We start from the raw sequence: 16,409 nt of genomic DNA on the forward strand, positions 1-16,409 counted from the left end.
GAGTGGTTGGTAGATTTTTTTTTAATTCACAGTGGCAGGAAGACTTTATAACAGGGGTGTCAACATTTAACCATAACTGTCAACCTCATTTTCACCAGTGATAAAATATGAAAAAACAGCACTGATGATAAACATTTTGAAATTCGAAAAAGTAAAAACAAGAAGTTTAAACGCTCAAATCTGAGATTAAAATTCATATTTAATAGTTCAGAAGATCAGAATGCTATATTAAAAATGGAAACATAATGTTTTTCAAGAGCAAATATATGAGGAGAAAGTTAAAATCATGAGTTTGAAAGTCAAAATATGACAAAAAATTTTCTGCCAAGGAGGTTATGTGATTGGCAGGGTTTGTTTGTTTGTTTGTTTGTTAGCAACACAACTCAAAAAGTCATGAACGGATGTTGATGGAATTTTCAGGAAATGTCAGAAACGGCATAAGGAAGAAATTATTAGATTTTGGGACTGATCTGGATCACCGTCTGGATCCAGGAATTTTCTAAAGGATTCTGTACTTATTGGGAGATAGGGCTAATGGTGGAGGTCTGTCCTGTTACCACTTTACACCAGGAGATGATGGACATGAGTAACTTCAATCCCAGCAGCATTTTTGGGTGTGTTTCTATTCAGAGTTTTGGAGTTTATAGAGTTTGAAAGATGCACGCCCAGTTGAGGAGACAAGTCGGAGCATAGCAGAGAGAAAGACAGCCAATTGTAGCAAGAACACTCACAATGCTGGGATGAATAGAGGAATATTCACCCTCTGCCATGACTTCCAGTCGTCTGGTGAGACCATGGGTGAGACTGTCAGTGCATCTGTTGGCACCGGCAGGCAATGCTTCCGCCATGACAGTCCACCCGTAGCGAAGCCAATCCTTTGCCTCACCATGTTTCCACCCCACCGAGGAGGGAGTAATCGGTCGAATGCCGTGTTGGGGGGCACATGGGGACGGATCCAGGAATTTTTTAAAGGATTCTTCACTACTGGGAGATAGGGCTAATGGCGGAGGTCTGTCCTCTCCGGGTGCTTTTCTAGTTGTTTTTGTGTCCTGAATAAAAAAAAGACGGCTCAAAGAACACTAAGACTACAACATTCTTTTCTCTCATACATGTGCACAGGTGTGGGGAAAAAGAATGTTACATCCCCATTGTTCTGCTCTTTGATCTTTCTTTTATGATCAGAACACAAAAACAAAATTTAAAACAAACTCCTCTTTTTATTTAATTTCTCTTTTCAAAACGGAAAAAAAATGTTTTGGTTTTACATTTCCGGTGTTTGGATGAATCTGACTGTGTACTACTTCAGTGATTAAACCTTCCCAGTAAAAGTGCGACAACAAATGATTGTAATGTGTTGCCAACACTGATAAACTCTCACACCTTCTTCACCCTAAAGAACGTGGACCCTGTTGCAACAGAACCTCCTCTTAAACCAGGAGCAGAAGCGCTGCACATAGGTCTTCTTGCTGTCATCCGGCGTCGGTGGTGGTGGTAGCAGTGTTGGTGTTAGTGTTGACGGTGATGCTGGTGTTGGTGGTGGTGGGGGTGGCGACAGCGGTGGTGATGGTGGCGTTGGTGGTGGTGGGGGTGGTGACAGCGGTGGTGATGGTGGCGTTGGTGGTGGTGGGGGTGGTGACAGCGGTGGTGATGGTGGCGTTGGTGGTTCGGTTCTTTCCGTGTTCTTTAGCTGCATCGTGTCATTATCTTTCGACTTTAGCCTGCCCTCTCTCTTCACCTGCTGTATGTGCTCATTTTTTGGTGTACTCTTGATGAGCAGTCTGCAGCCAGACTGTCCTGCTTGTTTCAGTTGTATGGATTCTTTCTTTATAATCAATGCCGTTTCTTTGTTTCCTGACCACTGCATGTCCTTGTCTTGTAGCCCCATTGTGTTTTGGGGTGCTGCAGGTTGAACTTTGATCACACATGGTTGACAAACTTTACCAGGCGGTAATGGCCGCTGGTAACATCTGCTGTCTTGAAACAGTGTTGTGGGAGTGTCACTGCAGCCTTTGCCTGCTGGGTTATTTTTCATCATTGGCTTCGTCTTTGTTATTGTGGCCTCCTTCTGGGAGCGCTGGTAGGACTGGGTGATGAAAGGGTGTTTGAGGACTTCACTGGGTGTGATCCTGTCGCTCGCAACCATCGTAAGCATCACCTTCAGAAGCTTCATGCACTGCTCGAGCTCTTCAGCATCGTCCTTGTTCACTTTCCTCACCTTTTTAAAATCATCCAAAGACGTAAACTTGCCCTTTCTACATTTTGGAGGATTCTGAGAGAGAGTCTGTCCCCTAAACTTAAAGCCTTTGTTTGTTGTCCTGCTAAAATACTTGCTGGTATATAGTCCTTTTTTCAGGAGCTTGTCTGGCGGCTGACCTAGCAGTTCAATAAGTATTTTCAGTGCTGCAGGTTCATCTTTTATATTGACCAGCAGCCTACCAAAGAGCATGGTAAATAAGATGCAGCCCAACGCCCACATGTCAATAGCTTCTGTAAATGGCAGCCCTAAAAAAATCTCTGGAGCCCTGAAGAAGAGAGTCTGCAGGTGCATGCCAGGCCTGGCTTTAGATTTGTTAATAGCCAAGCCAAAGTCAATGAGCTTGGCTCTGAATGGTCGTTTCTGGTCCACCAGCATGATGTTATCTGGTTTTATATCTGTGTGGATCACCCCCACGTCCTTTAGTGCCTTAAGAGCTGTGGCCATCTGCTTGGTGATGACCCTGATGTCACTCAGCACCATCGGCCTCAGACGGCTCCTGATGATATAATCCTCGAGGCTGATATCGAGACTCTCAAAGACCATGGCCTCACCACATTTCACTCTGAAACAGTGGTGAAACTTGATGATGTTGTCCTGGTAGAGCTTTTTGTTCATTAGCATTTTCAGCATGGCCACCTCCTGCTGCCAGCAATCAGAATATCTTGGCATCTTTATGGCCACTTTAGTGTTGGTGTCTTTATCCAAACAACGTAACACTTCTCCAAAACCGCCTTCACCTGCCTTTCCCAAGAATTTGTACTTGTCAGGGAGCTGGTAAAGAGTGTTGGAGTCCTCAGATCCCCGCCTTGATGTTTTAATGTTCACTTTCTGATTAGTGGCCATCTTTTTCACAGAGGCTGATTTAAACTCCGTTTCTTCTGATGACTTGGTAAAACTTCCTGCTGTCTGTTTATTCCTCCTGACTCTGAAACTGACCAATAACAAATTCTATTGCTTTGATGCTTTGATCTCAACTGACGTCGTTATGGGGGCGGGTCCATGTGACGTCACAGGCGTGTTTGCACATGCGCAGTAAAAGTCGGGTTTCCGGAACGCATCGGGTGGCCACACTCGTCTCTGCGTTTCCTGACGCTTAGGCGAAAGCGTGAGTTTGTGACAGGTAGTAGTTTGGAGTCAGCAGTAAGTGGCGTTATTTCAGCCTAAGACGTCCATCTTTGTAATAGCTATAGCTTGGTGATGTTCACCGCGGTCAGTACGGACCCTCAGCTGATGGAATATGTTGGTAGAAATGTTTGTTGTAACGGTACGGTAACAACGCCACAAGATAGCTAAATCCCACTCTATCCTAATGAACCGGGCTAACGTCCGCCTTCAGGCTATGCTTTGTGTACAGGTCCATATAACGTTAGGAAACCGGATTAATGACTACATATCATCCCGTTGTGGAGACGTTAATGTTTCACACCGTTGTGCCTATAGACGTACTGTATCTATGCCTCATTAGCTGTGTTTGCCCGCTGCCGCCATACGTCGAGGTGCCCGCCATGTTGCCAGAGGCAAGTCCGCTATGTAGGCAATAAAGTAGAGGAGAAATAGGCAAGTTTTCTGAAGAAACAAGTCAAACCATGATATTAAATTGAATTAAATAAATATTTTTAAGCGCAAAGAGTACCGACAATAACGGGAAAAAAACACTTCTGTAAGATTTTATTAGTGAAACACAAGGGTATCACTTTTCTGTTATTTAAACAGTGAAATGGCATCCATTCCCTTATTTTATATAAATTTATGTGTTTATGTACATAAGGGGTTTAAAAAGATTAAAATGTTTATCTCAGAATATCAGAATATTAGTAGTGAGCCTCAATAAATAACACCTAGTTTTAGGGCATTTTAAAATGTTTTTAAAATTTTGCATTTTAAATTTTTTTTCTGTCATTTTGTTTTTTTCTGCTGTCATAAACAAGGGGTCATGACATTCCTGTTTAGATACAGACCTACTTTAATTAGTAGATTGAAGTTTTAACATTAACTTAACCATGGAAAAATTATGTGTGTATATATATGAAGAATTTATTTGCAAAAACAGATAACTGTTTTTATTTTTTTTTTTTGGCTGCTGGTAAGAAAGAATGGCGGCACCTAAGGGCTTCTGACGCAAAACATGAACTTTGACCCAGTTTCCCACAGGCTTTATTTAATTTTTGCACCTAAACAGATTTTATATCAGAAGACAGCTCAATTAAAATTGTTAATTTTAACTGTCAGCTCATTATTTACCAGAATAGCGTTTCATATGTATATATACAGTGCTTAACAAATTTATTAGACCACCTGTAATAAAAACAAGAAAACAAATATTTTAGAAATCTTTCAAAAACTTGTTTAAACCAAAAAATGTTATTGTTATTTATTTGGCAAATAATAAACTGAAACCTGAAACAACTAAATAGTCCTTTTCTACACGTAATAACCAAAAAAACTTCATATTTTGTATGGCCTCCTTTGGCCTTGATAGCAGCTGTCATTCTTGCTGCCATTGTTTTTATGGACTATTCCACAGTCTCTTTTGTTATTGAGTTCCAAATAGTTCCTAGCTGTTCCCACAGACTTGCTTTAAATGAAACTTTTGTGCCATCAATCTTTGACTCTACTAAATCCCAAATTTGTTCAATAGGATTCAGATCCGGACTTTGACTTGGCCAGTCCATCAGTTCCAGTACTCCAGATTCCTTTTCCTTGGTCCAATAGTCTCTGCACAGCTTTGAAGTATGCTTGGGGTCATTGTCTTGTTGGTATATGAACCCACGACCAATCAGATTTAGTCCAGAAGGGATTCCATGATGCATCAAGATGTTGTGGTAGATGTTCTTGTTCATGATACCGTCCATTTTCACCCATTTGCCCACGCCGTATCCACAAATGGAGCGCCATACCATAATGGAATCTCCACCATGTTTCACTGTGGGTGCATCTGGCATCAAAACGTTCTCCAGCTTTTCTGCAGACATAAACACAACCATGCTGACCCAAGAGTTCAAACTTGGACTGGTCCGTCCAGAGTACCTTCTTCCAGTCATCAACAGTCCAGTGTTTGTGCTCCCTGGCAAATATGAGGCCTTTCTGGATGTTTGCAGGCCTCAATAATGGCTTCTTAGCAGCTGTTCTTCCCTTTAAGCCTTGTTCCGTCAGTCGTCTGCTTATGGTCATTCTGGAGACTTTCTCAGACTCTGATCTAGAAGCATTCATCTCTGCCTGAAGATCAGCAGTGCTCTTCCTTCTGTCTCTAGTACTTCAGATCTTGGGGTGTCTGACATCTGCTTCAGTTAACTTTGGTTTCCTGCCTCTTCCTTGGTGCATTTTGTAAGTACCAGTCTGGGCCATTGACTCCAGAGTATACTTGACCACACTGAGAACACTTTATGTCTTTCCCTATTTGTCTCACAGACCATCCAGCATCATGAAGTGCTTTAATGCGGACTCTTTTTACCATTTTGAACAGGAATGAGGAATTTCAAACTGAATTCACCTTTTTATAACCAAATTTAAGCCGGCTCACTGGGCTTCTCTGAGAAGTCAGAAATGAATCAAGCATAACATTCAACCACTGAAACTCATTGTTCTGTTCAGGAATCCGAGTAAATTACTGTAATTTGACATATTAATCAAGAAATAATAATGTGCTTTACTATTTTTCCTGTTTTTTGTAAATCAGTAAAATTGAAAATTCATGGATAACAATAATAATTATATTTTAGCATCAAAAATATCATTTGGGTTAGAGAGCTTCTACATATTGGTGTATGAACCATTGCAGAAACATAAAAAATGATTTTGATAATTACCAATGCTGTTAATTTAGGGCAGCTGTGGCATAAACCTTACTTTGGGTGGTGGTCTAATAAATTTGTTAAGCACTGTATGTATGTGTGTTTTTATTTTACAGACCTTACTCATTCTTTTGGTCTCAGTGATTGTCATTATAATTATTGACATGACTTTAGACCACTGCGTACAAACAAGAGTCCTCAAAATATGTTAAAGTTATCAGATCTGTTATTTATATAGACAACATGAATGTGTGTCATATCATGCTTCACAGCATAAATGGCATTTCCTGCCCTGGGTTAACAGTTGTTGGGATTTTGTGCATGCAATGAGCTCTTAGCTGTGACTGCCCCCATTCTGCATATTGTTAATACTGTTAAGTCAGCATATTTTGCACCCTTTGCCCATCTTGCAACCATACTATAAATGCTCACAGATCTGTTTATTCTAGAAAAAATACTCAAAAAAGCTTGTACATATATAAATATTCATTTTAATATCTTTGTAAGTTTATTTGTTTTGTATTTAATATTTAATTCCTGTGCTTTAAAAGAAGCAAAGCTAACCAAAGTCACATTCCTTGTTGCATTAGCATACTTGGCTAATAAAGCTAATTCTGATTCTTTGAATAACACAGTTTAGAGGTTTGAATGTGTTGCTCAGTATTCAGTGCTTAGGCGTCAACAGCTGATCAGTGAGGAAGACTGGCGATGCCAAACTGAACCTCATCCAGGTCAATAAAATGCACAATAACATCAACAGCGGAAAACATTTAAGCCATAGCATGAGGAGGTTTATAAAATGTCTGACTTCTGTCAGACCTTCAGGACAGCATACCAGATCTGGTATGTGCAGGATAAAGGAGACTGATTTGTCCTGCACAAATCAGTCACAGGATTGTTCTATAGCTCTCATCAGTAACCTGATGATTGAAGTCTAAATATTACAGCGGTTGGTCATCTCAGGTTGTCTCTGCAATGATAGACTCAAAAGGGAATGATTTTGTTCTCAGGTTCAGGAGAGATGCAGCCAGCCTCCTGGATCTGCTGTCAGCCTATCAGAAGCGGCAGATTGTTGAGTTCCTCCCATATCATCACTGCGACATGAATGCCCAGCAATCACCTGACAAGCAGTGTCTCCTGGAGCTGCAGTCCCGATACACGCTGTACAGACACACGGTTTTCCTCACTGGTATGTACGCCGCTCCGTTTAACCCCAGAGAGTCAGGATTATCATCAGGAGTGTAGAGCTGATGTGTCTTCTCTGTTTATTTCACTAAGAGCGGAATTTCGAGGAGTTACGAGCCTACTCCGAGTTTGGCATCATCGTTGCCAGTATTGATGAAATCCTACACGACTTCCCAAGACTGGTCAGCGACAACAAGGACAAGCAGCCAATCACAGATGAGATCATGGATCCCAAAGGTCAGTTGTCAGAGCTTTTTGGTTAAAATGAATGGAAAATACAATGTACAGTGTAAAATGCTCTTGTTTTCTTAAAAAGTTTAATCTGAAAATTTCTCAGAAGGTGATTGGATGAATGTTCTGTCAGTCACATTTATTATGGGCCAATCAGAGAGAGCAGACAGAATGAGGTAGTAGGCATGTGCAGCTCTTGTTAGTAATGTGAGCTCAGCAGGCAGCTGCTGTTGTAGTTAATGAACCGTGGAGCTTGTTGGTGGGTCAAACTTCTGCTGAGGCTGGTAGAAGCACTAAAACATCTTTTTCATCAAGAAAAGCCTTCAGTGTAGCTTTTTTGTTCCTCTTTCAATTAAGAAATCCTGTCTAGATCTAATAAAAACTGCGTCTTTATGTAGAGCGGGATGATGTTTAGAAAAACTGTAACTGGGGTCCAAAGCCTTGAAAGAAGAACACGTCTGGTCTATACCCCCTTCTGTCTTCTCTAATCTCCTCTCGTGCTCCATCATCCCTCCCATTTGTCTGTCCTCAGCTCTCACTTTTATTTCGTGTGGGGTTCTGAATGTTCTCCCTTTGTTTTCCCAGACCTCCTCCATCCCGTCTCCTCCATCGACCAGTCCCATCACCTCCTCCATCAGCCCAGCTCTGGCCTCAATCCACTCTCTCGTCTGTCTGACCAGCTGGTCCCAGACGCCTCCTTTAGGGACGGCGTGGTGCTGCAGTCGGCCCCGGACTTTGAGGCTCTCCATCAGGCCATCTCTCAGTTACGGGCAGAGCGACAGGCACAGCTTCAGCAGCTTCAGCAGCAGCGTGTAGACTCCAAGTCGCTCCAGAGATCCCCCCTAAAGTCCGCTCTGACAGGAGGCTTTCTCGCCAATTCTCTTTCAGGTCCCACGGAGTCAGTCAAGAAAAGTCCAGGAAAGAAAGCAGTGGCTGCTACACTGGACTTGATTCACTCTGAGCTGCACCCAGAGGAGGAGGAGGAGGAGAGGGGGGAGGAAGGAGCAGAAAGTCTTCCAGGAGGACAGAGAACAGGGGGAGAAGGAGGAGACCAGAGAGAAACAACTGCACTTACTTCACATCAGAACTCAGCTGTGGGGCGAGGACCGACCAGTCAGAGAGAACCGAGCCACAACGGGAGAGAGACGGTAGATCAACCAGTGGAACAAGGAGGCACAGCGTCCTCCAGTACTGTGGACTGTCCTGTAGTGGCTGTCAGGTCAAGGTTAGTGTACAGTGAAAGCTTTCTGCTCTTTTTCTCTAGCATTTAAAGTGGTAAACAGGTTCCTCTGCAGGTTAATGTCTAGAGATGCACAGACTGTGAAATTCAGGGCCGATACTGATGTTTGAAATTACAATAGAGCCAATGGCCTTTCCAGATTATTTCTCAGTACTTATAGTGGTGTAACCCTCCCACAATAGGAAAAAATCTCATTTTTGATCCTGAAAACTGATCAGAATTAGTCCAGCAGGTCACATCTTCTGCTCAGTAACACATCTGTGTTACTAACCAACTAAAAATAATATCAGAAACTGCATTTTGATAGAATACCCAAAACCAGAACATTTGGCTTCAGAATTTTCCTTATCCTACATCACTGATCATCAACTGGCAGACCAAGGGCCACATCAGGCCCCCCAAAGCTTCTTGTCTGGCCCCCAGAAAATCATTAAAGTCAGAAAAGGAGCAGAGGAAGATGTGGTTTTAAGAGCATCTTTTGGCTTTAAATCTCTGCAACTTTTAATCCAACAAAAACAATTAATATTGAAATAGTTTGAGAATAATTTAACATTTGATCTGTTTTTAAAAAAAGGATTCAATGTCAACCATTAAAAGTAAATATTTTAAAGATGTATCTTTAAACATTGTGTTAAGGCTGGTGGAAATATGGCAAAAATGGCCAAATGAAGTGGGAAAAGGGGGTTAGAGAGTAGCACAAAGGGACAAGGGACAGGTGGTGAAAAGAGGTTAAAATGGTGAAAGAGGAAAAAAAAGTTCCAAAATTATCAAAAATGGGTAAAAAGAGTCAAAAATGGTGAAAAAAAGTAATAAAAAGGGATTAAAAAGAGGAAAAATAGATGAAAAGTTGCAAAAATGGATAACAGTGGGACAAAGGGGATAAAACATGAAGGAGAAGGGGTAAACAGGGGTTAGAGAATGGCAAGAATTGGGTTAGAGTGGCACAAAGGGTGAAAAAAGTATCAAAAATGTGTTAAAAGTGGCAAAATATTGCAAGAATATCCTGGCAAAGTAGTAAAAAGGGTTTAAAAAGTGGCAAAATGGGGAGAAAGCGGCAAAACTTATTTTAAAAGTGGCAATGATTCTCAAAATGGGTTAAGAGTAGCAACAAAATGTTGCGGGAATGGCCAGATGAATTAGTGAAAAGGTTTTAAAAAGTGTCAAAGATGAGCTAATATTGGTGCTAAATAATATTGGTGCTAAATAATGTGTACCAAGAAATTTTATCTGCCTTTCATTTCTGACAGCTTGGCATGAACTTTCTTCAGTCTTAAATTTGACTTTTAGGTTTGCAGGAACCCTGGCATTGTCCTAAGGGAGTCTGGAGAGACATGAATAAAGCCATGCTCTGTGTTTACCAGCAGAATACCTGTAGTCTTTAAAACATACCTGTATGCACTGCATCCAGTCTTTTCACCTCTGCCTGCAGTCTGAGAGATCAGTGATCAGGCTTTTGTCCACACGTTAAGGATTACCACTGGGTATCCACATGCCCAACATGGGCACAGTCCCCTTTCTAATATAAACCAGGTCTGAACTTTTTCCTTTTCTTCCTGCAGAAAATCGACCCCTGACCCTGAGCCTGTTGAAAACGTCACAGTGGGATCTGTGGGAGTCACAGAGGTAACAGGAGGTATGAACACATTAACTGAGCCAGGGAACAAACCAAATCCTGTACCGGGTGTCCAGCAGCCCCAGCAGAGACCAGCACTTGTACCAAGACCAGCTCAGGTGGGCGTCGGCCTCCTGCAGTCTCTCCAGCATCCTTCCCTACCCCATATTATCCAGGCTCCCCCCCACGGCCCCATGATGGCCCCACTGAACTCTTTAGGGGGATTACAAGGCCTGCTGGGACCTACGCAGGTCTGGACTGGAGGTTTGGTGTGGGGTCTCCCACAGGGCGGCCGGGGCTTCTCTGGACAAGGACCTCTGGGGCCGTACCACAACTCTGCACCACGGGGGAGCAACTGGTACAGAGGGGGGCAGAGGGGAGGGGGCTTTAACAGAATGTAGATTTTTATTACACCGGGAAAAGGAACGCTGAGGTTTATGTGAGGAGGCGGAGCTTAAAACACACGAGTTCATCATTGATCTTAAGATCAGGATCATTTCTGATCATAAATCCTGAAACATCAGATACAACAGAAATCCAGAGGAAGCAAAAACCTTAATTTCTAAACACTAATCAGATGTTAGGAGAGCTAAAAATCTGATTTTAAAACTTTTTAAAGGTGTCAGCCTTACTTCTGTGTTAGTAGCAGAGATGCCCCTTCTGTTGTAGTTTATTTTTATTTGTCTTTCCCCAACAGAGATCACTTTGTCCCACATTTAAAGCCACTAAGAACATTTTCTACCACCCAGTGGTTTTTAACCCTGTGCCAAGTTAAATAAACATGATTGGCTGTATTTACTTTTGAGACTTAGGTAATGTTAAACCAGGGCTGTGAGGAGATGCTGGGGATGTTTATGACCAATCAGAAAACAGAAAGAAGCTTTTTTAGATTCTGAGTAGAAAACAAACCTGCACCCTGACCCATCACCTGTTCAGTCTAACCGCTATCTGTTGATCTGTGATGTCTTAAAAATTAAAAATGCCATAGAAGGAAAAGGCCATAACTCTTCTTTGGGACAACTGAGAAAAAACATGACACTAAGGGAAATATTGAACTTATTTTCCAAGTTTTTAGGTTTATTTGATCTCACTCTGACCTCACATGTGCTTTTAAAGTCTCTCTTTGAGACTGTCTTCTCTTTAATGAACAGTCCGTCTTCTCTCCTGATGCTTCACCGCAAAAACTCAAGTCCAAGCAAGGTTATTTGTCAGATTTCTCTTTATTTAAAGCCACTTTTGTCTGAAAAGTCCAGAAAAAAAACACAAAAATCAAAGTAGGTATTACAAGTAGTCAGTAGTATTAACTATCAGTTAGGCCAGAATTCATACGGCGTCCGATGCTATTTGATAACATCAACACCCACAGTGTTAGCCCTAGCCTCCTGCTCAACATTTGCCAGTTGCTGACTCCAGTGTTTTTTTGGGCTGATGCAAAAAAAAAAAAAAAAAGATCGATTTAACTGTTGCAGGTTTTTGCATGACCATCGACACTGGCAGTACTGTTCCAGTGCAGTTGGCACAGTTTTAACATTACAAAAATAAAGGATCAGGAAAAAGTGGTTTACATGTTGAAATGAGCAACAGCATGTAAAAAGTGTCTTTTTGGATGTTTGAGTTAGCAATAATGTCCAATTAGGGTGAATAAAAAGTTTGATAAGGACCAGAAAGCTTTACCCTTTTTACCCCCTTATAGACAGCCTAACTCACACCAGGTAACATGGATCATAGATTTTATCTACTGCCAGCAAGACTAGAAGGACAGACACTGGATTATTTCAGATTTCCCCAAAAGTCAGGAGTTGGATAAGAGTTAAGCTAGCTGTGTAATAAACAAGGTAAAACACTGCAGCAACACCAGCCTTCATCGACTTGTGACACTAGGCTAATTCTGTGTCATCAATGACCCTATTAAGTCAAACCTGTAAACAGGATCAGGAGCTCATAAGCAGCAATTTATGCTTTTTTTGTGATGACATGAGCCGAGCAGCAGCGCTGATCTCCGAGGGCGGTGTAATGCTGTGAAATTCTCCCTTGTCAGTTCATCACAAAAACTGCTGCTGTTTGATGCAAAACATTCACTTACAAAGAGTGGGCTTAAATCAAAGTGAAAGCAGAATGTTGTATAGAAAATATGAAAAACAGCAAGAGAAACAACAGAGAGGGCAAGTTTAAACAGTGAAATATTAATGTATTTGCATTTATTGATAGGTAATAGCAGATTATTTAAATTATCTTGGATCCCTAAAACACTTGAAGGTCCTCAAAGTGCAGGATCCTTTAAACTGATGTGAAATCTGTGAAGGATGTTTATTATCAGAAATCATTGTGTATTGTTCATATATTATATCGTATCGTCAGGCTGTGGAAAATACCAGAGGGCATTGTTGTGATATTGGCCGACGTGCCCACAGCTGTACAGACTACAAACATTGTAGTACTCATGCCTGGCCAGTAGTCAGCGCTGTTTCTGCCATTGTCATTGTAGTCTACTTACTTGTGCGCAGCTGTTCATTGGAACTGTAATGAGTGTGCATGTCTCAGCTTTCAGTAGGAACTCTGTACAGGAAGTTTACATGGAGATAAAAACGCTGGCACAAGTTTGCACTTCATTTTTAAAACTTTCATTTCAAGGCAGCCAAAACAAAACAAACAGTTTCTGTAAAATCTTTGTGGCTTCAGTCAATTCCAGCCTTATTTTAGCTTTAATTTTGAAATATGATGTTTATCTGGACTTGTCTGGTGAGTGTGGTTTAAAATGAGAGTGAGATATATTCAGTGAGATCTAGACAAATACACTTGCTTGGTTTTGAATTTTTCCAGTGTATTCTGTGCTGAGAGGGTTGACTGAAATATAAAGGCGTCTTAAATGCCCCTACACCTCGAATCATTTGTTCTCTACATGCTGGGAAACGAACAGACTGGCTCTAGAATTACTCCAGAATACCAACAGATTCATTTCTAAGAAAGGAACTCCAGAGGAAACTCTAGCTTCTCTCTGACAAGGACGGCGATGATTGAAAGACTTTAAAAGAACTTGAATTAATAGAAGAGTAAAGATGAACAGACTGCCTTACACGTCTTCCAGCGGACTCTTTGTGTCTTGTAAAAACATTTTTGTATTGAATGTTTGCGTTGTCAGCCCTGGGAGCTGTTTGTGTTCAGTAGGAAAAGATTCTGTACCAGACCACTTTTAACTTAAAACTCATTTTATGTTCTTTTTTTTTACATCAGATGATTTTGTATTAAAACTGTATAAACCACAAAGTTTGTCTCAACACGTTCTTCACATCAGACTGGAACATGCGGTTGTGCAAAGTTATCACCCTCTATTTAGTTTTAGTATTTCCATGATGCTGTTTAAAGGAGCGAGGAGTTTTTAACAGCTTCACAAACATCCTAGTGTCGTTTTAAATGCTAACATTTTATTACTTTGCACATGGAAACAAATTATTTCACAAAAACTGGTTCTCAACTGGTGGGTCTGGGCCCAAAAGTGGGTCGTGAAGCCTTTTTTAGTGGGTCTTGGACGTGTACCTGAAAAAAAAAACCCAATTCCATTCCCTTTTTCTATTATATCTTTTGGTCCATTCCAAGTCAAACTGCCACATTTTAATAAAAAACATTTGGTTATGATCGCAAAATGTAAGAAATTTGGGTCCCGGTTTGTTGTTAACCCTTAAGCCCTCCTCGGGCATTTTTGTCCATTTTTCTCAACTTTTTTTTTTTTTTTTTTTTTTACATCTGCGATCATTTTGGCACTTTTACAGCTTGTGGCATGAATTTTTGCAGGAACTCTTCTTTCTAGTTAAATTTTTGAAATCCAACCTGTTCTACACCTACATATCATTTATACTCTGTTGATGCATTTTGTACCCTCTGGACACCTTAGAGTCAAAAATGTACACGTACAAAAAACAGCCATTAAATCAGCATACATCAAGATTGTTTTCTACTTTTTTTTTCATAAATCTCTAACAAATTCTGACCTACTCAAAGCTACCAAACATTCAATAATTTTCAAGATTTTAACCCTTTAAATGCCAGATTGATTATTTGAAATATTTTTTTACTACATAAAAACAAAGTGAATTATTTTCCATAAAATTAATAGTGGAAAGAAGGGGCTTTTGTGCTGATAAGAGTCTTAGATGGGTCAAAGATAGACAACAAAATTGATTTGATTGCATTTTTATGTTTTATATAGTGCCAGTGTCCAGAGGGTAGTAGACTTGAGGAGGGCACAAGGGCTAAGGAGATGTTGGTTGGTCTTGACGTTAGACCAGTTGAGAACCTCTGGTCTAAATGATGATCCTCCTGATGCTAATAGTTCCAGATGTATTGAAGCATCTCCACAACATAATCCTCCCTCCACTGGGCTTCAATGTGGGGATGCAGCTCTTTAGGTCTGTGATTTTCAAACATTTCTTTTAAGATCAAGCCAGAATTTACAGGCACAACTCGTTTCTATCCATGCAAAATCACTTCTTTAATGTTGTCTTTACTTGATAAGTTGAAGTAACAATGCATCATTGTTCAAATTCAAAACCCACACCTACACATGCAAATACAAATAAATCTGTATTTAGGTTTGCTGAATGACAGCTCACTGTGTTATGAACCCCTAAATCAAATCAGTTAGATAAAACATCTCTGAAAATAAGGCTGTAAAATCTGCTCCAGGATGGGTGGGCGTGTCTGTTGAATAAGCTGAAGCCACGCCCACCAGGAGAAATATGATCCTGTCAGATTAAAAAAAAAAATGTTACAATGCATGCAGGCTACATGATGAAACTAGAAAAGCACTCAGAGAGCGCAGACCTCAGCCCTTAGCCCTATCCCCAGGAAGTAGAGAATCCTTTAAAAGGATCCTGGATCCAGACGGTGATCCGAATCACTCCCAAAATCTAATTCGCCGATTACTCCCTCCCCAGTGGAGTGGAGACACGGTGAGGCAAAGCATTGGCTTTGCTACGTGTGGGCTGTTGTGGCGGAAGCACCTATGGTCTCACTGGACGACTGAAAGTCATGGCAGAGGGTGAATATTCCTCTATTCCTCCCAGCATTGTGAGTATTCTCGCTACAATTCGCTGTCTTTCTCTCTCTTACGCTCTGACTCATCTCCTGGACCGGGCGTGTGTCTTTCAAACTCTATAAACTCCAAAACTTTGAATAGAAACACACCCAAAAATGCTGCTGGGATTGAAGTTACTCATGTCTGCCATCTCCTGGTGTAAAGTGGTAACAGTGCAGACCTCCACCATTAGCCCTATCTCCCAATAGTACAGAATCCTTTAGAAAATTCCTGGATCCAGACGGTGATCCAGATCAGTCCCAAAATCTAATAATTTCTTCCTTATGCCATTTCCTGAAAATCCGTCCACAACTTTTTGAGTTATGTTGCTAACAAACGAACAAACACACTGATCTCCCAGACTGCAGGCAGAGGTGAAAAGACTGGATGCAGTGCATACAGGTATGTTTTAAAGACTACAGGTATTCTGCTGGTAAACACAGACCATGGCTTTGTTCACTAACCTCCTGGGCAGAGGTAATAAGGCATGTATAAAAATATCTTTTTTGGACATTTTGAATTAATTCAGAATAGTAGAAAGTGATATTTACAATTCCAACATAAACTAGTTTTTCCAGCACCCACACGTAATGGCCAAAAATATTTGGCCACACCTGTTCACCTGTGACCACAGGTGTATAAAATCATCACCTAGCCATGCAGTCTCCATTTACAAACTTGATCCTGAATGGACTTCAAGCATGGTACTGTGATGGATGCTACCTTTGCAATAAGACTGTTTTAAAATTCATCCCTACAGGATATTCCTTAGTCAGCGGTCGGTTGGTGGTTTGAGGTACCGGAGGCTCCAGGATAGCAGGTTAGCTCAGACAAGAGCATGGGGATTTTAACATGCACTTTCTAACACAGAAGAGACCTGGCCTGGTCTATGTTCAGCTTAGTAGAATATTCACTAGTCACACGAGCAGTAAAAATACACACTAGTTTGAGAGTCCTCCTCACTGTTGTACACACACACACAGACACGGCTTTCTGGTTCATATGACAAAAGCACAGCGACG

The 16,409-nt window shown here is 41.1% G+C and overlaps 1 protein-coding gene across 1 annotated transcript in view; it reads left to right on the forward strand.

Annotated features, from left to right (window-relative positions):
• LOC121506115 (protein TASOR-like) overlaps positions 1–13,574 on the forward strand; it is a 58,123-nt gene extending 44,549 nt beyond the window's left edge. Inside the window, exons 25-28 of the mRNA XM_041781687.1 lie at positions 7,059–7,237; positions 7,327–7,470; positions 8,050–8,689; positions 10,264–13,574. Of these exons, the coding sequence (XP_041637621.1) occupies positions 7,059–7,237; positions 7,327–7,470; positions 8,050–8,689; positions 10,264–10,717 (1,417 nt within the window). The 3' untranslated portion in view covers positions 10,718–13,574. The remainder of the gene's footprint in view (positions 1–7,058; positions 7,238–7,326; positions 7,471–8,049; positions 8,690–10,263) is intronic.
• Positions 13,575–16,409: the final 2,835 nt, after the last annotated feature.

The sequence above is a fragment of the Cheilinus undulatus genome, linkage group 3 (genome assembly GCF_018320785.1).
Source record: "Cheilinus undulatus linkage group 3, ASM1832078v1, whole genome shotgun sequence".
In the NCBI taxonomy this organism is placed as follows: Eukaryota; Metazoa; Chordata; class Actinopteri; order Labriformes; family Labridae; genus Cheilinus; species Cheilinus undulatus.